This window comes from Chlorocebus sabaeus, chromosome 13, assembly GCF_047675955.1.
Source record: "Chlorocebus sabaeus isolate Y175 chromosome 13, mChlSab1.0.hap1, whole genome shotgun sequence".
NCBI classification, from domain to species: Eukaryota; Metazoa; Chordata; class Mammalia; order Primates; family Cercopithecidae; genus Chlorocebus; species Chlorocebus sabaeus.
Genome location: NC_132916.1, coordinates 21,442,981 through 21,468,440, shown reverse-complemented (window position 1 = coordinate 21,468,440; position 25,460 = coordinate 21,442,981). Strand labels below are relative to the sequence as shown.

Here is a 25,460-nt window from a genome sequence, read left to right as displayed (position 1 = left end):
TTACAAGCATGTACCATCATGCCTGGCTAATTTTTTTGTATTTTTATTAGGGATGGGGTTTCACCATGTTGGTCAGGTTGGTCTTGAACTCCTGGCTTCAAGTGATCCACCCACCCTGGCCTCCCAAAGTGCTGGGGTGAAATTTCTTTAACCTAAGTCAAAAGAGAAGATAATCAACAATGTTTAATTCTCTTAAAACGTGTGTGTGTGTAGGTGCATAAGGGTGCATGTCTTAGTGTGTAAAAGAAAAGTGGGCTTCAGAGTCAGTTTTAAGTTCAGATGATGGGGCTAGCCCTTTGTAGCCTTGTGGCCATTGGGCATATTTAGCTTTCCTACTGTTAGCTTCATCATCTATAAAGAAGATTAATGATACCTATCTCATAGAGTTGTTCAGATTTTAAAAGAATTTAATTAATTTAAGGAATTTCTAGCACATACATAGAGGTCAATCAGAAATGTTACTCCTTCCTAGGGAATAGGTTTTAGTTAGTAAATAAAATGGCTTTTTTAGAAATGGTGAGCAAAATCCATCCTGCTCAAGTACCATAAGATATTTATTGTCTTTTGGAACCAGTATACTTTGAAAAAGCTATAAAGGGTTGTAAAAATGGTGGTATTATTTTACACGGATTCCACTGTGTAGAAATGTGCTCTGAACTTTGCTGTGTTGATGTAGGCAGTTGAGTTAGTTGCCAGATGGATTTTAGTGGTGTGTTACTTATCTCACTCTAAGATAAAGGAACTGAAATGGTTCTCTAGCCACTAGTTCAAGTTGAAAGCGTCTCAGGCAAGTTTTTACAGAGAGGACATAGCAGATATTTGGTTAGCTTTTATGAGAATTGCTTACTGTATACTCTTTCCCCAGCCATTCATGCACTTGTTTTTTCAATATTTCAGGTAGTATTAAGTAACATCACATAATTATCCAGGAATTCCAGTGTAAAGAGGCTGAAGGCTCTAATGTTATACAATTTATACTTAGAATTTTTACTCAGTCTTGGGTAGTTATGTGAAATGTTCTAAGATGTGGTCTTATAACCAGCTTGATCTTTTTGTGGAATTGCTTTAGATACATGTGCTAGTTCTATGTTTTGTATAGTTCTTTCATGTATCCACTTCCCCTAAACTGTTTAAAAACATCAAACATCTTTTTTAAAGTACTTATTTTTCTTAGTGGAATGCTATCTCTGTTAAAGGAATTCTTCTCCATCATTTCCACTGGTTGTTTTTTGCTGCTTTCTGTATAATTGGGGAAAGAAAAAAAAAAAGCAGATATAAGGATGATATCCATGCATTTATGTCTATTCAGTTGATCTGGCAGTAATATAAACAGAAACAGGAATAATAGCATGGTTGTACATTTAGTTTTAAACAATCATATTATCAGTGGGTGCACAACATAAATACCTTCTATTTCACATCACTAAGAAGATCTCTTATTTCCCTCTCTTTGGTAACCTCAGTTTCCTGCACAAGTTTCTATTAAGGTCTAGAGATATCTAAATTTTCAGTTGAATTAATCAGAAAAGGTGAGCAAATGATGAGACAAAATTTGAGGCAGTATCAAATTATGTTTTATTATTTTATGAAGAGTAACTTGTTATTGTATATTGCCTACCAAGTGAGAATGATTATGAATCTTTTGGGACCAAAGTACTAAGATTGTATCTAGCATGGTTTTGTCTACTACACAAGGCCTATGTCTTCTAAACAAGGAAAGTATTTTAATTTAAAATACCACACATAAGCCAGATATTCTTAACTTCCTCTTGGTACATCCATGTTCTAAAGCCCTCAGGAGAAAATGGTTTAAAAAGTTGTTTTCATGTCTAGATTTTAAGTAAAAATCATTTGTCATGTGTGAGTTGCAAAATGCAGACCTTCACTCTGAAGCTGCCTCTTTCTCATTTGGATCTGACATATTAAAAAGCATATAATTAATGGTTGACATTAGTAATTAACATTAACTTTATGATGCTTAATATGCCATCATTCATCCATCAAACAACCAGAAATGCATGATGTCTTGGCATAAAGGTTTTAATTATATAAAATGGTTCTCATATGTTATAAATTGAGAAAGCTCAAAATGTACTTTAAGAAGATTTTTGTAAGCATTTGTTAAGCATGTTAGCTGTATTTTTATTTCTTTTTAGGAGTATGCATCAACAATTGTGTCAGGAACTTCAAAGGGACAATGTGGACCTGTTTGTACAGTCTTCATTATCAGCTAAAGAGCGCCACCTTGCTGCAGTTGCCAGTGCACTGTGGAGACATTTCTTTTCATTTTTGAAGAGTCAGAGAATGTCACAGGTAGTGCCTTTCTCACAACTTGCGGATGCAGCTGCAGGTCAGCATTAATTTTTAATTTGCTAATTTCTCTTTTTGCAGACTCTTTGTCAGTATTTTCGTTTATTTTCTTAGTAACAAACTCTTGTATAGCAAACATTTTGTCAGCCAGAAAGATGAAACTAATTACATATTAAAAAATTGGGATATTTTGGATTGCTTATTACTAAAAATTAAATGATGATTTGCTAAAAATAAGATAATTTTCTATCCTGAAAATATTGAATGTACATAAGCTTTTCTTATACATGTAATATTTTGGAAGGTAAACTAGCAATTGATTATGTGTGATTCAAGTAGTTTATTTTCGAATTGTATGAGCAGGTATATAGGTATAAGATGAAGTTAATTTGTGAAAAGAGCAAAAGAATATAAAATAAATACAACTTCAACCCCAAGAGGATGAGATCAGAATGACATTGAATATTGTTTTGACCTCTACTAGATTCTACTTTAAGTTGTAATTTTTACTTAATTTGATTATTAACCTAAAGACATGTCCTTAGGCTTTAGGGGACTCTGGATCTCGTGAAATTATAGGCAAGAATTTGAATATATGTGCATATATGCCATTTCTAAGAAGAGACCATTGTCTTCTCAAGGGGGTATTTTGCTCAAAGTATGTTAAGAAGTATTGAAATAGACAGTGATTCGTGTGGTAACTCCATGTACTTAAATGAATGAAGTTCATTTGAAGGTATTTAATTTATTTTTAAATAATGCTTTTAAAAACCTAAGATGGAAACCAGCATTTATCCTAGTGTGTGCAAGGAAAACTGAGCTTAAAGCACTGTGTAAAAGACTGAATGATTTAAATTTGAAAAGATTTTGAATTCTGATAACACTTCTATAATTAAGACTTTACAATGATAGATTAAAGAATTGTGACAGGACAACAGTTTTCCAACTACTGTAATGTCTATGAAAATAAATATTGATAATAAAAATCAGTTTAATCTAAGTAGTTATTAATAGATGATATAACTTACCTTGTGTACATGCATCATCCCAACTGCCAGTCAGTCAACAAAAATAATAATGCATCAGTTTACTCAGTGCTGTCTAAGATGCTGAAGATAAATGGTATATAAATAGAACGCAAAATATGTGGGCTTTGGCTTTGATTTGAAATAAAGACTTGATAGTTTAGGAGAGAATGATTTTCTTCATTTAAAAAAAGTTACTGAGTACCTACTTTAATAGGCATTGGAGAGGTACTAGTGGAGAAGAAGGACAAGAATACTTGTTCTCATAGAGCTAATAATCTGGTGTTGGGGCATAGGAAGACCACTAAATGAATAAATAGTGTAATGTGTGGCGATAAATGCTGTGGGAAAGAGTGGAAGTATAGGATAGGAATACAGAAGGCCAGAGGCAGTTGTAATTTTAAATAGAGTGGTCAGGAAGGCCCAAGTAAGTAATATTTGTGAAAAGAACTGAAGGAGATGAGAGACTATGCTTTGCAGAAGTGTGAAAGCAAGAACATGTCTAGTGTGTTTAATAAACTATAGGGAAGCAGTAAAGGCTCTTGTGGAATGAGAAAGGGAAAAAGAACTAAGAGATGGATCAAGAGGTAATGGAGAGCTAGTTTGTGTTCTGCCTTGTAAGTGGTTATAAAGACTTGCTTTTACTCAGAGATTGGAAACTGTTGAAAAGTTTTGAGCAGAGGAGTAGTAAGATTCTTCTGGCTGCTAGGTTGAGGCTAGACTTATAGGAAGACTAGGCAAGGGTAGAAGCAGGAAGGCAGTTAGGGAACTATTGTAATAACCCAAAAATGAGCAGCTGTGGCTAGAGTGGTAGTGGCAATAGAGGTAGTGAGAAGTGGTCTTATTTCCCATCTGAAGAAAGTATTTTCAAGGTAGAGCTGACAGAATTTGCTAAGTGGGTAAGATACGGTAACCAAATAGATAAAGAGAGGAATTAAGGGTAACTATAGACATTTGCTGAGATGAGGAAGATTGAGGCAAGAACAGATTTTATGAGGAAAGACTAACATTTTTATTTTGGACCTTTTTTTAAGATGTTCATTAAATCCAAGTAGACATGTTAAGTAGGCACTTGGATAATGATCCTAGAGTTCAGGAAGAGGTCCAAGCTAGAGATTTAAAGTTGGAAAGCATCCACATATGAATAAGTCTTTAAAACCATGAAACTGGATGAGATCACCCATAGAGTAAGTATGGATGAAAAGAAAAGTTTGGGGACTGGGCCTCAGGGTATTCCTCTGTTCAGATTTGTTAGAGTCAGGAGAAATAAGAAAGGAGACTGGAGAGGAATGAAGGTAAGTTAAGAAAAACCAGGGAAGTCTGGTGCCCTGGAGCCCAAGGAGAGGAAAGTGATCAACAGCTCGGTTTCTACAGATGGATCAAGTGAGATAAGGTCTGAGAATTAGTCATTGGATTTAATAAGAGGGAAGTCACGGTTGACCTGAAAGAGCAGTTTGTATGTAGTGAAGAGGCAAAGGCCTGATAGAAGATGATGCCAGAGGAAATGTGAAAAGAGGAATTGCAGACTGCAAATTTAGATTAATCTTTTTGAATATCACTGTTTAAGAGAAGTAGAAAAATGGGGATAATAGCTAGAGGGGTCAAAGAGGAAGATTTGTTTTTGTATGGTTTTTAAATAACATGGGAGAAATTTCAATATATTTAAAATGCTTACAGGAATGCTCCAAAGTGAAGGAAAATTGCGTGGTACAAACAAAGTCACTTTTGTTTTAGTGCCAAGAGAAAATGGGATCCTATAGAGAACTTGGCCTCAGTTCATCTCTAGTAGAAGAAGAGAAGGCAGAATAAGTGAGCCCAGATGAAGGCAACTGGCTAAATGTGGTAGCAGCTTGTGATAGTTCTCTTCTGATGTTTCTTGTTTCTCTGTGAAGTATTCAGTCAGTCCATCAGCTGAAAATGAGGAAGGAGCAGAAGGTGCTGGCTGTTGATGAAGAGTGAAGAGAAGATATGCAATTGTACCTTAAGAGAATAAAAGACTGAATGGACTAGGGAAATGTCATAGGAATGCTGGCCAATTCTAAGAGCCTACTTGAAGTCTGTAGTCATAAATGTAAAGTGGTATCAGTCAGCATGGTTCTTCTCCAGCCATTTAATACTGGTACAGGTGCAGGTACATATGGAGAAAAGGCCAAGAGTTTGAGTTAAACAGGTGATGATTTTTCCAGGCAAGTACACATATCAGGAAAGGAGCAAGAGTTGGTAGTATAAATGAATTAGTATAATAATGGACCATGCAATCAAGCTTCCTAAAGAGGGACAGAGAAGGCACGGAGACAAGGAGGGATGAGGAAACGGTTGTAGGATCAGTGGATTGTAGGTCCTGATGGAATCAAAGAATTGTTGGAGTTGGGGGAGAAGAGGAAAGTTGGAAAGCTAGTTTGGAGTCAAAAATTGGGGTAATTTACAATTGAAATTACAGAGATTGTAGTTACTGGTAATGCCAAGGTCTCTGGGTATCAGCATGGGAGTGAATGGCTGACGTAGAATGGAAGATAGATTGATTAAATCAGAGTTGTTCAAGAAATCGAGAGTTCATGACACTGGAGAAAAGTAATCACAAAAGATTATGGCAGGAGTGCTGTTGGAGAGCATGGTAGTGAGCTACAGTCTACAAAGAATGAGAGGAGGAGGTGAACTAGAAAGTAGTAGGTAAATGCAACAAAGATAGTGACTGGTACAACCTGAAGATATGAAATTCAAAGCTAGCAATTTTAGGGAGGAAGAAGGAAGAATAGTCTAGAAGCAGCAATGTGGACCAAGGAGTAATTTCACCCTATTGGTAGATCAAGTGGTATACGGGGAGTGGGAGAATAGACAGCCACCATTTCAGAGAGCTGCATAGGAGTTCTTAATAAATAATGTATTTGACAAACAATATTGTACAAAATGAGTTTATGGGTTCCCAAGAAAAACCACAAAATAAAACATACTTGTTTAGCATGGTTAACTAAGGAATTCTAGTTCCTAGACCTTGTGGGTTCTAAAGGAAGTGAAGTGTCATTGATTGTAGGAGATCTCTGTTTAATAGAAGAGAGTAAGGTGAGAACTGTTCACCTGTGGCAGATGACAAGTAAATTTGCTTCCTTGGAAGACTAGATGCTAGACATATTTTATAAATAGGTCTTTGGAATGGTGGAGGCACATTAGCCGAAACCTCAGGCATAGAATTTGTAATTAGAGGGAGCCATTATAGATCTGTAATGATAATGCAGAGATAAATTCTTCTAGGCCTTTCTTGGAGATCAAGATGCTACAGAAATTTCTATGACAACATGAATTTGTTCAGTTTTAGCTTTTTGTTTGCTCTACATTTCTAAATAGAACATTTTATTTTTTGGTACTTTTTTAAAAAAAAAAAAAGCTGTTGTTATAATTGGCCATGGGTGTGTCGGTCAGAAATGGTTTTTAAAGATTCCTCACCTTAAGTTTCTCTCATTTTAAATCTAGACTTTACTTTGCTAGCAATGGACATGCCAAGCACAGCTCCATCAGATTTTCAGCCTCAGCCAGTTATATCAATTATTCAACTTTTTGGTTGGGATGATATCATCTGCCCTCAAGTCGTAGCAAGATATTTAAGTCATGTCCTACAAAATAGGTACGTGCTTTTCTTTCAGGCATACACATTAATGCAAACCTGTGACAGATCAGTATCCTAGGAAGCTAAGAATTTTCAAAAATGAGGACTGATCTCTACTACATATACTCTCACTTTGTCAGGTTTTTGCTTTCAGTTATATCAGCCTTTCGACAGTAGTAATAGTAAGAACACTAATTTATATTTTGTGGCCTGCTTTAAAAAAAAAGAAGTTGTTTGTTAAGAAACTGTTTTTGTAAGACTGCCTTACCATCATCCTGAAGTCACCTTTCTACACATCCCACTGTGAAAGAAATTACACATTTATTATTACTGAATCTGTAAGACAATGGTATTTATTACAGTTTTTGAATGATAGCTTTCCTTTTTACTACTAGATTTTTAAAGATTTCAGTCTTAACTCATGAAATCATGAACAAGATACTTCACCTGAACAGTGTCTTCCTTATCTATAAGTATTTCCTACCACATTACACAAAAGATCTGAGGAATGTCACTTGAAAAAAATATACAATAAATAAAGTTACAATAGAAATAGTGTAGAGTGATCAGGAAGATTTGAATAAGAACATCAAGATGAGGGAAAATAAAATAAATATACAAGCCTAAGAGGTCTTAGTCCTCTTTTTAGTAGCAACTGCCTGTAGAGTGAGAGAGCATATGTTCATGACCACTTCTCTGTTTACTTTTTCTAGGGTTTTTATTTTTATTCTACTTGCCACTTTCTTCATTACTATCTCACCTAGCTAGTTATAATAAGCCCTTGCTTTTCCCTTGGTAGCCATATTCTTTTCTGTCTTCTTCCTTAGCATAAACCTACACATATGCCGTGTGTACACATGGCATATGTGTAGGTTTATGAGATCTTAGTCCTCTTAGGCCTGTATATTTCTTTTATTTTCCCTCATCTTCATGTAGTTTTTGTCCAGGCTTTTGTCAGTGGAAATGAAGAGAGATGTAGTTGGTGAGCTAAGTCTTTTCCTAAGGAAGCTCAGTAAACAGTATCATTAAGTATACATTTTATCGTTGAGCTTTCTGTTGTAAAGTAAGAGAGTTAATGTCAGTTGGATTACTTTTACAGTCACTTCTAGTTTGATAATTCTTTAATAGTAATGAACATTTATATTATGTATTAAAGACTTTTGCTGAAATAGTTTGAAATAATTTCCACTGAAAAAATAATATTGTTAGTGTATTAGTAACATTTGAAGAAACTGAAATGCAGAGGTGTTATATACCTTTGGGAACGTTGTAAGGTTATAAATGACCAGTCTGTGTTCTTCTTCATTGTCTACTTTTTTATGACAACTTATATTCAAAGTATTTCAAAACAACATTTTTAGAGTTTGTATGAATTTTTAAAAATTTGGACTTTACATAACATTTTATATTTAGGTTAAGACCATCCCCGTCCTCTCTACCCTGAATAATGAATGGATTAGAAATCAGGTTTAGTGGCTGGGTGCAGTGGCTCATGCCTGTAATCCCAGCACCTTAGAAGGCCAAGCCGGGTGGATCACAAGGTCAGGAGATCGAGACCATCCTGGCTAACACGGGTGAAACCCTCTCTTTACTAAAAATACAAAAAATTAGCCGGGCATGGTGGCGGGTGCCTGTAGTCCCAGCTACTTAGGAGACTGAGGCAGGAGAATGGCGGGAACCCAGGAGGCAGAGCTTGCAATGAGCCAAGATCACGCCACTGCACTCCAGCCTGGGCAACAGAGTGAGATTCCATCTAAAAAATAAATAAATAAATAAATAAATAAATCAGGTTTAGCCAGCCCATTGTCTTCATAGAAATAATTATTTTTTAAATCTGGCAAATGCTATTTTGCAAGGTAATTTTTAGTAACAACTCTCCGTATACTGAGAGAGCATACACATTCATGACTACTTCTCTGTTTACTTATTCTAATGGCCACTGATTTTTATTCTACTCGCCACTTCCTTCATTATTATCTCACCTAGCTAGTTATAATAAGCCCTTGCTTTTTCCTTGGTAGCCACATTCTTTCTTGTCTTCTTCCTTAACATAAACCTACACATATGTCATCAGTGGAAAAAGGAAAATTGAAAATTAGAACATTAAAAATGAAAACAAGAATATTTGTCTAATATCTTTTTGGGTTTATTTGTAGTATTCATTTTCAACAATGCATGTCTACATTGCTGTGTTTGTCTGAAAAATAAATGAGGCCAAGGAGTTGCGGGGATGTTAGACTGTTTTTCTTTACTTCTTAATCTATATACTCAGGAAACATTGTTGTTTTTGTTTTAAAAATATTTGTCAATTTGTTTTTACAGCACATTATGTGAAGCACTTTCTCATTCAGGCTATGTATCTTTTCAAGCCTTAACCATAAGATCATGGATTCGTTGTGTTTTGCAAATGTATGTTAAAAACCTCTCTGGGCCTGATGATTTGCTCATAGATAAAAATCTTGAACAGGGAGTTGGTAAGTAAGTGTAGGTTTTTTGGGGAGGATGGAGGTATCTGTGGAAAGCTATTTACTATCTAGATCATTTGTTATGTAAATTAATAGAAAATATACAAAATATTCATAATTGGGTGTGAATACAAGCAGAACTTCATTTCCTTTTGTAGCCTGTTTCTTTGTTTTTACTTTTATTTTTTCAATTTTCCTATTACTATATATGACAAACTTCTCTGCTATAAAAGATAAAAGAACTTGTTTCCTTGGAAGCCAAGAACAGAAATTTGCTCCTCAGGTGACAAACTATTTTTTTAAAGAAACTGATCACGAAAAAAGTAGAACTCTGAAGCTAATAACCAGATATCACACTGTGAACACCCTAAAAAGAAAAATACCCAATTATGAATAATTCTCTCCCATTTTATATTAGATATTTTGCCTTTCTTCTGATTTACAACTAGTCATTGAGTGATATTTGTACTTTTTAAAAAATGTCCCATGCAGTTCTGTTGTCTGTAGGGCATGCCTTTTCCCAAAGCTATTGTTTATGGCCACTTGTTAATTTCAGGAAGATTGGCCTGAAAAAATCCTCCAAATTTACTTTAATATTTTATTATATCAGTTGCTGTTACATGAATAACTTTTGGGGCAAGGATGTTCATAAGTGAAAGAAATTTAATTTGAAGTCCTTGTGTGGAAATTTGAATTTTAAAAGAAAGCATGTCATAAGTGAAGAATGCTGTATTACTTCTCATATATACATTATATATATGTTGTGTGTGTGTTTATGTATATAGTATGTTATTATATAATTTGATATAGCAAATACTATTGTCTTTTAACAGAAAAAGAGTACATGGAACAGTTGGTCAAACTGACAAGGTTACTATTTAAACTCTCAGAAGTAAAGAGTATTTTCTCAAAGGCCCAAGTTGAATATTTATCCATCTCAGAAGACCCTAAAAAAGCACTCGTTCGATTCTTTGAGGTATTTTTCATTTATTATTATAATTGCCCAGATTAATTACAATTAATTTTCAGAAAAACCTTAAGTGTTCTTAAAGTTTTTCTATAAAATGAATTCTTATAAGTTAAATCATATTATTGATTGCCTGCTATTGAAAAGTTCTAGAGGAAGAAAAATGTGAATCTAAGGTATAGTACAATTCACACTTAAGGACAGCAGAAAAATTACATTAATGAAGAATAATGAAACTAAAGAATACTACAAAAAAGCTTTACTCTAAGGCTAATCTAAATTGTAGGAATATTGACACAGTTGCTGGACAACCGCATTCTTCAGATGCTTGGGAACTGAATATCCTTGTAAACATTCCATAATACTCCCATATTAGTGTTTATCACCCTGTAGTGTACAGTGTAGGCATAAGCACCATCCACTTCATATGACAGTGTAGTTGGAGCATTAACATCCAATTCATTTGTTTTGTTTTGTCTCGATAATGAACCGTGCCATTCTAAATTTTATTTTTAATTATTAATTTTACAGAAATGTATCTATGTGACAGTGTTTGTTTTACAAACCTAGTTGAAGTTGTTAATGTGTTTGGATTAGTGTCTTTTGTAAGCTATTAGTTGTAAAAGTTGGTTTATTTTCCCACAGAGTGGTTGGTATTAGCTGCAGTGAAAATAATTAAAATCAATAAGCTCTTTTCATAAATGTTAATTCTTCCATTGGTTTCTGTTAAGTTAAAATACAATTGTATGACAATTAGAGATGTCATGCAATCTTTAATAATATTTGATAATAGTAAATGCAGATGTAAAATACACATTCCATTTGGACCCTTATTTAGTTGTTGATTGGATCTGAACCTGCAATTAAACGCCTGTGGTGTACTAGGAGCTACAATGGATCAGAAATGGAGCTAGAAATCAAGTTCTTCATTGATAGTTTTCATCTAGCCCAAATTAATTGTTCTTTCACCACTAAAAAAATGAGGTTTTTTGCTGAATGCTAGATAGTATTATGCTAGAACTTCGTAGGGATTTGAAAAACCAAAAGAAGTAGTTCTTTATCTCAGATAGCCTTTACTTCTCTGTGTATACAAGACATACACAAAGACTAAAATAGTAACACAAGGCATTATATGCTAAATGCCAGTTGGTTGACAGATCAATCAGTAGGTAAAGAATTTAAAGCATTTTGGTATAATAAGTTTGGATTTTATCCTGTGAAGAGTGTGAAGGCTTTGTAAGTTTTTAAGTAGATATGATTTGGTTAAATAATTTTTTTAATGAAAATAAGTAACAGTAGTGTAAATTAAGGGTGCAGAGAACTATTGGCCAAAAACTAGTGAGGTTTAGAAGGAATCAAAGATTGAATGGTTGTGGGATTTCTGAATGGATATGAAATAAATGCTGTGTTTGACTAAAAGAGTGATGATACTTTAAGGAGAAATAGGAACATCATGATTTAGGGTGACAGAGAAGTAGGTGAGGAATTCAGTTTTAAATTTACTCATTTTTAAGTTGTATCAGGTCTCCCCAAGATTATTCCTAGGTTCTGTGATTCACAGGACTTAGCATACAGTTGTATTCACAGCTATGACTTATTAACAGAGGGATACAAAGCATAATCAGCAAAAGGAAAAGATGCATGAGGAAAAGTCTGAAGAAACCAGGCATAGCTTCCAAGATTCTTTTCCCAGTGAAATGACACAGGAGGCCGGGCGCGGTGGCTCAAGCCTGTAATCCCAGCACTTTGGGAGGCCGAGACGGGTGGATCACGAGGTCAGGAGATCGAGACCATCCTGGCTAACACGGTGAAACCCCGTCTCTACTAAAAATACAAAAAACGAGCCGGGTGAGGTGGCGGGCGCCTGTAGTCCCAGCTACTCCGGAGGCTGAGGCAGGAGAATGGCGTAAACCCGGGAGGCGGAGCTTGCAGTGAGCTGAGATCCGGCCACTGCAGTCCAGCCCGGGCTACAGAGCAAGACTCCGTCTCAAAAAAAAAAAAAAAAAAAAGAAAAGAAATGACACAGGATATGCTTAATTCTTGCAGCAAGGAATTGTGACAGGACATGTGAAATACTATCTGCCAGGGAAGTTCCTTAGCGACTCAGTGCCCATGGTTATTATTGGCGACTGGTCACATATGCCCTCTTTGCCTCATACTTAGAGAATTCCAATTCCAGAAGGAAAGCAGGCATTCAGCATAAACCATATTGTTTGCATAGACCAATTTAGGATCAAGGAATTGTAGGAAGCTTTTCAAAATCTAAGACCCCAAATACCAGCCAAGACCCAACCTTGCAAGCAGAACATTTTAAGAGTGGCAGTGTTGGGTCTGCTATGTTAACTCTTTTCTGTACAGACATGATAGGATGACATCTAAGTTATTATTATCAAGGTACTGAGAAATGCATGTTTTTTAGGCTAGGGAGGTTAAGCCTAAGCATAGAGAAATATTGAGAAGTCTAAGGCACTGGTATTCAAAAGTGTAGTCCAGAGACCCTTGGGAATTACTGATACCACCTGCTCAAAACTGTATTAATATTTGCACAAATAGTGTAAAATATTTTACATGAATCAACACTGTCGCCCAAGATTATCCTTGTATTCATTATAGTTTATACTGCCATGCATTTACAGAAGAAAAAGCCAGTTTCACTTAAGAATATCTTTAATGAAGCAGTAAAATTATTTATTTTATTACGTTTTGACTCTTGAGTACATGTACTTTCAGTATTCTGTGAATGACAATGCAAAGTGCACTTAAAGCACTTTTGCTGCATACCAAAGTAATGTGGTTGTCTAAATGAAAAGCACTTGTGTGATTATTTGAGTTGCAAGCTGAACTGACTGCTTTTATCTTAAAAGAACAACTGACAAAGTATGGTTATTCAGACTTGGCTATTTGGCAGACATTTTCTCAAAAAATGAATGAAGTGAGCCTATCACTTCAAAGCAAACAACTGACAGTATTTGTTGCTAATAATATAATTCAGGCTTTCAAGAAGATTAGAATTTTGAGAAACTTGTATTTGCCATCGTGATCTTGAGAGCTTTCCGATACTTATTTTGTGATGAGAATGGTGGTGGTATTAACAGGTGTAATTTTTTTTCCTGATATAAATAATAAAGTGTGTCAACATTGGGAAGCTGTGTAACTCAGTGAACCACAATTTTCCAAATGACAAATACAGGCTTTAAAAAGCATTCATGAATGTAAAAGATTCACTCAAAATACAAGATTGACCAATGGCTTTTAATTTAACAGAGTATAAAATGTTCATTGACATGGTTTCAGACTCCATGGTTTAGTTGCAACTAATCTGTAGGAAATACCACTTGTCAAGTTTTGGTATAATAGCAAAGAGGAATTCTCATGGTTATGTGAAAAATCTTTCAAAATATTTCTTATTCTTCCAGCCACATACATTTTTGAAGCTGTATTTTCTTCATCTGCAGCATACCACAATAAATCATGCAGAAGCAGATACAAGAATCGAGCTGTCTTTTATTAAGTCAGACATAAAAGAGATTTGTAAAAATGTCAAAAAATACTACTTTTCTCACTAAATTTGTTTTTTGTCTGGAAAACAGTCTTTTACTAAAATATGTTACTTACATGTAATGTTCATTATTATTTTTCAATGAATTAGTGAATAAAATCTTATAGTATCATAAATATCGATAGATATAACCCAAATAATGAAAAGCCCTTCAAGATCCTCAATTTTTAAGTGTGCAAGAGGGAACTGAGACCAAAGAGTTTGCGAACATCTAGTCAAGGGAAGGAAGTGTAGAAAACAAAGGGCAGACAGCTAAATAGAGAGGAAAGGGATTCGTCATGTGTATCTCTTGTTCTTGTCTACTGATCTCACAGTCACTCATTTACGTTCACTGAGTTTCTTATCTTTTTTTCATTTCACGTTTTGTTGTCAACATGTCCAACTTTAATGTCACCATGGATAACTTCCATTAAGCTTTCATTTCAAAGCTTCTGTAGTACTGTTTCAGTCTTTCAGTGAAAGAAGTAGTCTTTCACTTCTGCCCTACTTCCTCCACCTACTTCTGTGACTAAACCCTGAGCAGTGGAATCCTTGGAGCATCTGAAAACTCATTGGCTACCATCACCTGTCCTTCCGACTCATGAATGACCACATTGTAGCCTTCCCCTCCCTGTTATCCTAGTACAACATTCTCCCAAGGCCTCATTTCCTTCCCACTTCACCGTAATTAGACCCGTTGGGGCCTTACTTCCGCTACTCTTACCAACATTCTCACAATCTTGGATCTTTTTTCTTTTGGTCACACCTACAAACCCTCAACCTTGGTTCAGTGCAACCACCTATCTCTACTTTGTCTTACATGCTGAGTGCTGCAGAAGAGAAATCACAGAACTGTTTCTATTGGTGCCATTCATGGTCCAATTTGGGTCATTGGAATTCATTATAAGTTCTCAAAAATGGTTTGAAAATTTTACTACTTTACTTAAACTTTCTTTTTTTTTTTTTTTTTTTTGAGATGGAGTCTTGCTCTGTCTCCAGGCTGGAGTACAGTGGCACGATCTCGGTTCACTGCAACCTCTACCTCCCGGGTTCAAACCATTCTTTTGCCTCAGCCTCCCGAGTAACTGTGACTACAGGCACACGCCACCATCCCAGCTAATTTTTGTATTTTTACTAGAGACGGTGTTTCACCATGTTGGTCAGGATGGTCTCGATCTCCTGACCTCGTGATCTGCCCGCCTCGGCCTCCCAAACTGCTGGGATTACAGGCGTTAGCCACCGCACCCGGCCACTTTCCTTAAACTTTCTAACCCATCCCTTAGCCAGTATTCTCTTGATTCTTTTGTGACCTTTCACCCCTTGCTTGTTCTCACCTTTCCTCAATTTATTCTCTCATTTATTTCCTTTCCTCTTCTTCTCATGTCTCTGTTTTTCTGTTACTGATTCACCTCACATTTCTCTCTACCACTCTCCATTTTGCCATCTCTACCTTCTCTGCCCATCCTTTTTTGTTGTTGTTGTTCTGAGAAGTTAAGCTGGCATCAGATGGCTCATAAAATTCTAGGAAGAAAAGTGAATTCATATCGTAAAGCTGAACTTTTTAGAGGTTTTGCTTGTAAAAATTTGGCATTACTTATAGGTCTTCCTTGTAGGGGAATTTAGGGATTTTGAATTCCTGGTAATCTACTGGTAAGTATGGTGAGCCAACCTGTTTGGAAATCGTGATGTGATTTAGTTACAAGATATGTGTACATAAGTTTCACATTTTTTTCACTGATATTTTGCTAAGTGGCCCTTCTATAAGTAGTTATTGGTGAGTTTTAAAAAATTCTTCCTTTAACCTTTATTCTAATAATAAAAGACAAGACTTAATTCTTTTTACTTGTATTTTAATTGCTATGAATCTTTATTGGAAGGTTGCAAATGAAGGCTTCAATGTAAAGAGCTATGGGTGCGTGTGTAGAAAAAGAGAGAAAAATTATATTTATGTTCCAAATCTTTATGATATAAAACTTAGAAAGTTAAATGATATTTTTCTTTATAGGCTGTTGGTATAACTTACGGGAATCTCCAGACACTTTCTGATAAATCTGCCATGGTCACAAAGTCCTTGGAATACCTTGGTGAAGTATTAAAATATATTAAGCCTTATTTGGGGAAAAAAGTTTTCAGTGCAGGGCTGCAGCTGACTTATGGAATGATGGGTATGTATTCCTGACATTATTTTGCTAGTAATATTTCCTTAGGTTGGGCCTATACTATCATGATGGATAGGTATATATTGGCTAAGTCATTACTCTCCATACAATCATAAGAGTAATCTGAAATACAGTGATTTAGCTTAAAATAATTCATGCTGGCCTTCAAATCTCTGTCTTGCTTTATCTCTTTTCAACACTTTTGATTGTTTTAATATTAAAATTATGATCAATACAGAAAATATGCTAGCACCAGTTGCTTTCAGTAGTCTGTCATGAGTCACATTTCAATACCTGAATAACTAGAATGGATCTTTTTTTTAAAAAATGCTGATCTATTGTTAGAATTAAAAACATCAGAAAACTATCACATCTATTTCTATGGTCTGCTCTGTATGAAGGAGATAGGATTTAATACAGCACTAAAAATATTTATGCTTCAAATCTTGTTTCTCACAATACTCTTCTCTTTTCAAAAAGAAATCTTTTTCTATGCCTGTTCTATAACAATGGAGTTTATCTTTCTTTAGAAAGTCAGTAATTAACGTATCTTTGTTTACTAAAACTGTGGTGCTAACCAAAACTAGGAATTGGATAAAGGTAAATGAGAAAGATTTCATTAGAAACTTTTATATAGAATTTAAGTTTTTTGGTTTTTTTTTTTTCCTTTATTTCTCTGTGGTCAAACCTTTTATCTGTTCCCTTTAATCTTATGAATGTATGAATAAGCCTGATTCGGGCTGTCTGAAACCTTTTATCTTTGTTGTAAAAGATAAAGGCGAATGTGAAAATGTGTAAATATAGAAAATGTAAATTATAGTAAAAGCTATAGCAATTCAGGCATCTTAATTTTAGAGAAAAATGTGAGAATTTATAAGTTTAATAGTAAAATACAAATTAATAAGTATATTGTCATTCATGCTTATAATTTATTAGTGTCTACAAAAGTTTTCTGTTTCCAGATTTAGATTTTTGCCAAGCTAAATATCTGATATAGACGTGGGACAAAATTCTACTTAGGAAAAATTGAGGACTTTGCTTTGCTGCCTTGTTGATTTTTGACTAAATGGCAGATGTGTATTCTTTCTTTTTGTCTAGGTTTCAAAGACTAGGAAGAGTATATTGCTACAATGTTGCCCATTTATTTGTTAGAAATTAGGATAGGTAACTTAAAGATTTCTTCATGTTAAAGGTTTAGAATAAAACAGAGAGAACAAAGTATAAACTTGGGAGAACTCCAAGGTGTTTTAAAATGTTGGGATTGGGATAGCATAACCATTTGAGGGAAGGAGTTAACCACTGAAACATTGTACTTTATTTACCTTGACAGTTCCTAACTGGGGACACCTCTCCTGTTCACTTACAAGGTTGCAAGACTGCTAGTGAAAGGCACAGAACTGTTGATGAAATCACCCTTCATATTAAGGAGAAGGCATCTGTGATCTTAATTGTAGCTCAGTTATTTCTGAAAAGGCAGGGTGGATCCATCAACTTCTCTCCTCTGTAAATTTTGTTTGGTTTTTCTCATTCTTCATATCTCATAGTTTTTCTGTTTCCATGTATAAGGCTTTCAATCATCCCTGCCTCTTTGGCCATTCTTCCCCATTTTGCTTTGTAATTGAAATTCAAGGCATGACCCTTCGGTGCCAAGCGCAAATTTCCCCACTTTTCCCACATTCCCAAGTAGACTTGATCATCTCTCTCGTTGTACTTCATCTGTCCTTTTCTTATGACATGATATTATTTATAATTTGCCATTTGTTACTATTATTTGTGTACTTGACATGCCTCCACCAAATTTCAAACTTGTAGTAGCCGTATCTTTTGAATCTTTTATTCCCATCATCATGTATTTTGAACGAAAAAGAACACTTACTATGTATCAGGCGCTGGATTGAGAGTAAGAGATACATTAAAGAGCTCCAAAGTAGGAGATAGTGTATGTATGCTATATAAATATTTCTGGAATTTAATAACTTTATTAACCTAGCAATAGTACATAATGTGTTTTTTAATGTTCTTTTTTGTTTTTCTTTGTTGTTGTTGTTTTTGAGACAGAGTCTCCCTCTGTCTCCCAGGCTGGAGTGCAGTGGTGTGATCTCAGCTCATTGCAACCTCTGCCTCTGGGTTCAAGCAATTCTCGTGCCTCAGTCTCCCGAGTAGCTGGGACTGCAGATGTGCACCACTATGCCTGGCTAATTTTTGTATTTTTACTACAGACAGGGTCTCACTATGTTGCCAAGGCTGGTCTTGAACTCATGAGTTCAAGCAGCCTGCCTGCCTCAGCCTCCCAAAGTGCTGGGATTACAGGTGTGAGCCACTGTATGCAGCCTTTAATGTTCTTAAATGAGCAAAATTACTTTCTAACTATAAAGATTTAAAAATATATATTGTAGTGATCCCAGTTGTTACGTAGGGTAGAAAATAGGCAAAATACTTAGGGTAGAAAATACAGAGGATAGAAAATAAGTAAATACTCAAGAGCTTGTATAGTGGTTATCATTGAATGGGGAGATCGTATTAAATTTTTTTGTATTTTCAGTTTTATTCGTTAATAAATAATATATTTATAGCCAAGAAAAGAAAAAAAAAAAAAACTTAGGTTTTTACAAAGGTACTGTATGTATTTAAACCTTTCCTAGTTTTTTACTTTAAAAATATTTTTATATTTCCATTTTGCATTTTTAATAACACACACACACACACACACAAATATTCCTTGCTGAAACCTAAAAAGCAGGCGTCTGATAGCAAGCAGTAAAACAAATATCTCTACCTTATATGAACTCCTAAAGCTTAAAGTCTTCAGCAAAGTGTTTTAACCGTAGCAGAAAATGAAATACAGTAGTTTCCCCTTATTCATGGGGAATATGTTTCAATACCACTAGTGGATGCCTGAAACCGCAGATAGTACCAATCCTATGTATGCTGTGTTTTTGCCTATACATACATACTTATGATAAGGTTTAATTCATAAATAAGGCACAATAAGAGTTTAACAATAATAACTAATAATAGTATTAATAGAACAGTTGTGACAATAGACTGTAATAAAAGTTATGTGAACTTTGTGTCTCTCTTCGACTGCCTTCCCCACACCCTCATCAAACTATCTTATTGGTGTCCTATACCACGGGCAACTAAACTATACCACATTGTACCCTATCTCTCAAGTAACTAAACTATACCATGTGGTACCTATACCAAGGGTAACTAAAAAGTGTAACTAGAAAGTGAAACATACCTGTATGACACCTGAGAGTAATAGGAATCATTTCATATGCCAGTGATGATAGCAGTTTCCCTGATGGGTATATTAATGTTATTAGAATATAAGTTCTTCTTGTATTGCTGTCATACTGAAATTTTCCACCAACTGAAGAAATGAGGAGCAAACCAGCATTATTTAAAACTTTGCTAAGTGAACATGTTTCTTTATGATTGATTATTGTACTTTCTTTTATAACAAAAGATGAATGTTGCTGTTTGTTCTTGGAAGTGATAATTGGTTGAGTTTTTTTCTTTAACTTACTCTTCCATAAGCATATTTTTTTTTCTTTCAGAGCTTAAATTTTAAACTTCTTATTTAATGGAAATGACTTTGAATTTTATCGTTTTTGCTTTCTAAGATGGAATAAAATATAAAAGTTTATGCAGTAGATGTACCTCTGTGCTTTTTGGATAAGCACTTAATCTGTTTTTAAATTCATTTTTCAGTAAGAAGACCTCAATAGCAATAATATATCCTAATGGGAATTATATATCTGCTGTTAATTACTTTATTAAACAAAGGGTGCTCATTTGTTAAGTTTTATTATCATCAGATGTGGCAATTAACAGACTTCTAGCACCAAGGAAGCCATAATATATTTCAAGTAGCAAAGAAATCTGTTTCTCTTCATTCAGAATTAAAATTTTGTTTGTTTATATTAAATAATTGAAAGGTGTAAAAACTGAAGTTCATGGAGGTTAACTGAAGTTCGTGGAGGTTAAGTGATTAGCTTATAGCTAATCCTGTTTTCCCTATTTTAACAATTAAATTTAATTGTACTTCTACTGCAGACTGAATTGAGGCCACCTATAAAATTATATGTAAGATTAAAATATGAAGAAATAGGGGTACAAAAAATAAATGTAAAGTTTCATAATGAGGCCCAGGGAAAATTAGTATGCATATAAAACCATAATGCATAATCCTACAGTATTCTTTAAAAGGTGGATTGTTAATTTGCATCTGGGTATCCTAGCAACTCAGAGGGAAAACAAAAAAAGGGAAATCTGAATAATTTCAACATTCAGCCAATGTAGTCACATAACGTATAAATATATTCCACTGTGTAAGTGAGTGTAAAAAGATTCAATAGCCCTTGTATAAAATTCTTGGGACTGGAAGTATTTTGGAGTTCAGATTTTTTTGGATTTTGGAATACTTGCAGTATACTTAACCAGTTGAGCACCCATAATCCAACAGTGTGAAATGTGAAATGTTCTAATGAACAGTTCTTTGATCATCATGTTGGCACTCACAAAATTTTGGATTTTGGAGCATTTCAGATTTTATATTTTCAGATTAGGAATACTTAACCTGTGGATATATTAAATGCCAGTTGCTCAGAAAATGTATATTTTCCTTGGCCCAGAACTCTATGAAAAATTTGTCTCTTCAGTGAAATACATGAATTGACATAAGTATTTGTTACTTCTACTATATATTTCTTCCTATTTGCTATTTTAATTTGGTCCCATGGGCTTTCAATACAAATTTTTAAATTAAATGACAAAATGTTCTGGTCAGATAATAACAACAACATGTTGTTACTTCTCTTCTTTGTTAGGAATTCTTGTGAAATCATGGGCACAAATCTTTGCCACCTCTAAAGCCCAAAAATTACTATTCCGGATCATAGATTGTTTACTGCTTCCACATACAGTATTACAACAAGAGAAGGAACTGCCTGCACCTATGTTGTCAGCAATTCAGAAAAGTCTTCCTTTGTATCTCCAGGTATAGTATGTGCGGTTGCTTAAAAGTTTAAAAAAAATGGAAACTTTGCCTTAAAAACATAGTTTACGAAATGCTGATTTAAAAACCGTACATTATAATCTCAAGTGATTGTGTGGCACATTTGTTGAACATATTTTAGATTACTTTTATGTTTGGCTTTGGAAACAAAAATGAAAAAGCAGAGGAGCTTAAAGTTGAGAGAGGAGGTAGATGAGCACAGACACTTATGGTAGTGTGCTCAGTATTTTTTTTTTTTTTTCAGACCTCATCTATCAGTCAGACAGGGGGTGAGGAGATATAAGAGAATACACTATAGAGAACATCAGAGGTAAAAGAGCAAAATGGGTAGGAGTTGGAGGGCTTTTCATTTCAGAGGGAGCAACATGTACAAGGGCATGAGCTTTAAGAAAATATGGCACACTGAGGAAAATCAAATGGTTCTGTTGTGGCTGGAGATTGATATGGCAGGAGCCATGTAATGGAGGGGTTTATATTCCATCCTAAGAAGTTTGGACTTTATCATTTACATGGGGACCTGATGAATTTTTAGCAGAGAAGTAGAAGTGACATAATGATATTTACATTTTAGAAAGATGATTCTGGTGGCAATATGTAAGATAGTTAGTATGGAGGCTTTGGAAAGCAGTAGTGAGGAGTTCATTGTAATAATCTACATATTGTCAGAAGGTTTTGACCTAAGGCAGTGGGAATAAAACCCATAACAGCAAATTTCAAAAACTTTTGGGAGCTGTGATTAAGAGTACTTGCTAAGTGAGCGTTGTGGAGGAACTCAAAGAAGTGAAATACTTCCTGGATTCCAGAGTGACTATCTGCGTAGATAGTAGTTCTACTCACTAACGTGGGAAACCCTGGAGATGTCGGGATGAAGGTAAGGATTGGTTTCTGAGCAGCTTTAGTTTGAGGTAAGCAGTTGGAAATATTCATATGCCATTCAGGAAAGGATGAGGCTGGAGATGTACTTTATTATTCATTAGTGTCTGATATTGAAGATAAGTGCTTCTTAATTTGAGGTCCAACAAGGGAAGCTGAGGAGGAAAGGGAAAATGGATTTTGATTACATAACAATCTCTTTTCAAAGATGTATTTCGTAACAGAGTTTTAAGATTTCTGAGAAGTTTTAAATTTTCCCTCTAATTTTTATTCATAATAGCATTTAAAATGAAGTTTAGCGTGTTATCTAAACAGAATAATAAAAAGGGGAAACAGCCACACCACAGACTGAACCGCCAATCCCACAGAGGGAGAGATGATTAGAGGGGAGTGTTGGGTAGCAGGAGAGTCTGGAATATTTCTTCCATGTGGTCCTCTTAAACCCAAACAGTCCATTTTAATAAGAATTCTCATAAGCTTCGTAAGTGGTAAATTTAAAAATTTGGTGTATTATCTGTTTGGCAGAACTGGAGCTATGTCTTTAATTTCTTCATGGTACCCAGCTCTCCTCTTTGGAATTTTCAGAAAATATTCATTTATTACTTCATTTTCTTCTAATTTAATGTACTTTTCCTTAAACCATTCAAGAAACAGAGTTGGTGGTGGTGGGTGGATTGGGGGGGTTCATTGTTTGATTTTTTTCAGTTGTTTATTTGGTACAATTTTAATAGCTGTATGCTATTTTTCATTACAAATAAACTTTCAGAATTTCTTATTGGGTAAATACCTGTTTACAGCTAAAATGGAGACTTCAAACATTTTAAATTATTTCTCTTGGAAAACACGAAAACACATTGTGAGTCACCAAGTACCAAATTAAGAGTTAACTTTTAGAATATAATGTATTGCTGTGTTGGTTATTATATGATTATCTATATTTAGTAGCATTTAATATTTAGTAATACTAGCAGAAAACATTTTCTCTCAGGGTATTTGTTTAATTGTTTAAGTGTTAAATACTGTAATATATATGAAAATATTTTGTTAACTGCTATACAAATGGAAGAGAAATAAACAGATATGCAACAAGATATCAAGAGTTCTGTGTGACTTTATTAAACTATTCACTTTTCTAAACCTTAGTTATCCTAGCTGTAAAATGGAGATACAGTATTACTAACTCTATGGTTCTTTGAGAAATTTAAATGAAATAGTGAATATAAAGCACACAGCACAGTGCCTGTTATAGGAAAACTAAGTAAATTGTTATTCCGAGTCTTAATTTCCATATTCTTTACCCTTTGTTACTACTGTTAAAAAAATTTTCAGATTTTTATCATGGAAGACTTTTAGCAAAAATTGTATAGTCTTAGACAAAATAACCGGTACCTAGAAAAAAATGACCTAAAGATGTTTTATAACTTTTTAAGTACATATAAATGTAGTTGATGAGCAAAATGTTCAAGTGTTCTGAGATTAGAGGAAAAGAATCTGCCTTTGTCTTCCTACACTTCTCCCCTGCTTCCTTTGTCCATGCCTCAAAGACATACATGCTTAGTTAGATACCATATCATATGTGTTGCCCAGGCTTAACTCCTTGTAATTCGTATGTACACTATCTGTTGATTACGTGAGGTATCCTTTTTGATTATTATATTCTCACATGAATATTAATGCTGGGGACTTCATTAGTGAGTTTCTAAATGTTGTTTGTTCTTTGAAACTTTACTTCTTAGTATTTCTTACTTTTTTTCCTCGTAGGGCATCTGTATCGTGTGTTGTCAATCTCAAAATCCGAGTGCCTATTTGAATCAATTGCTAGGGAATGTTATTGAGCAGTATATTGGGCGATTTCTTCCAGCTTCACCATATGTTTCAGATCTTGGACAACATCCTGTTTTACTGGCATTGAGAAACACAGCCACTGTTCCGCCAATATCATCTCTTAAGAAATGCGTTGTACAAGTCATAAGGTAATCTAAATATTAAATATAAGTGGTATGTACAAATTATTAAGCTCTATTAAAAAGTGATAAAGTGGCATTTCAAACATGTTGGCAACCCTTAGGATACTAGAAGTTCAGAAACTTTTTTTTTCCCTGAGAAACATTATCTAAGAATTTATTAAAATGACATTTGCTTATGGCAGCCTAAGACAATGCCCTTTAAACTGCTTCTCTTTTCTCTGTGTAGCGATTACCTTCCTTATATATGTCCTAAAGGTACATTTTTGCTTTTCAGTTTTTCATCAGATAAACAATATTTCTATTTTATACTGTAAAAAACACAGTAATTATATATGGCTGGGTGTGATGGCTCACACCTATAATCCTAGCCCTTTGGGAGGCAGAGGTGGGTGGATCACTTAAGGTCAGGAGTTCGAGACCAGCCTGACGAACATGGTGAAACCCAGTCTCTACTAAAAATACAAAAAAATTAGCTTGGCATGGTAGCGGATGGCTATCATCCCAGCTACTCAGGAGGCTGAGGCAGGAAAATTGCTTGAATCTGGGAGGCAGAGGTTGCAGTGAGCTGGCGTTTCACTGCTGCACTCTAGCCTGGGCAACAGAGCGAGACACTATCTCAAAAACATAAAATATAGTAATTATATTTTATAAAGATAATTAAGTGAAAAAATGAATGCTAATATTGGAAATGAAGCACCCTGAAATCTTATTTCGTTAGTTTACTCTTAACTCAGTTTTATTAAGCAAATGAAAAATGAAACTTTTTAAATATTCTACTAACTCCATATCCTTTAACTTTAACATTAGGAAGTTCAGTAATAAAAAATGTTTTTTCATTGTCTTCATGTAGTATTTATTTTTATATGAAATTAGTTTTTAAACTTTAAGATGCTATGGTGATATATGTTATTCTTATCTAGTATTAGTTTTCTGTGTTTTTTAATGACCCAATAATATCTGTTACCTCTCATTATAGAATTCCATGCCAAAATCTGTCTCCCCTCTCACCGTTTTGAGTTCCTAGTGTCCTGTTACTCAGGTTTGGAAGCTTTATCTTCTTTGGTTCCTATCCTTGACCATCCTTTGGCAATCCTGTCCTCCTTTTCCTATTTCTCTTCCCTGAGTACATTACACCTAAACTATTGTCAGAATCTCCTAACTGCTTTCTGCATCCCTAGTCTTTTCTTCTAGTCCACCCTAAAAAATGCCCCCAGATTACTTTTCCTAAAATACTCTTTCATTATGAAGCTTCCCTGCCATTAAACCTGCAATATCTTTTTTGCCTGTGAAATAAATTTCATTCTCCTTAGCTCTCTGTCCATCACTTAACGTTTCCAGATGTATTACATATGGTGTCATACAACCCCTAATAAGATTCGTATTGCCCCTCCAAAATGCCTCATACCTCCCTATGTCACAGCTTTATTCAAACTGCTTTCTCCATTAAAATGTCATTTTTGGGGGCTAAATCCCACCTATCCTTTGTAAAACCTACACCTGATATGTCAGTGTACCATGTATGTTTCCTTTTT

At 34.7% G+C, this 25,460-nt stretch overlaps 1 protein-coding gene across 2 annotated transcripts in view; it reads left to right on the top strand.

Annotated features, from left to right (window-relative positions):
* MMS22L (MMS22 like, DNA repair protein) overlaps nt 1–25,460 on the top strand; it is a 140,664-nt gene that overhangs the window by 93,543 nt on the left and 21,661 nt on the right. For both annotated transcript variants that reach the window (XM_008007528.3, XM_008007529.3), the window contains exons 15-21: nt 2,157–2,350; nt 6,804–6,954; nt 9,259–9,410; nt 10,235–10,377; nt 15,912–16,071; nt 20,901–21,070; nt 23,723–23,934. In XM_008007528.3, the coding sequence (XP_008005719.3) occupies nt 2,157–2,350; nt 6,804–6,954; nt 9,259–9,410; nt 10,235–10,377; nt 15,912–16,071; nt 20,901–21,070; nt 23,723–23,934 (1,182 nt within the window). The remainder of the gene's footprint in view (nt 1–2,156; nt 2,351–6,803; nt 6,955–9,258; nt 9,411–10,234; nt 10,378–15,911; nt 16,072–20,900; nt 21,071–23,722; nt 23,935–25,460) is intronic.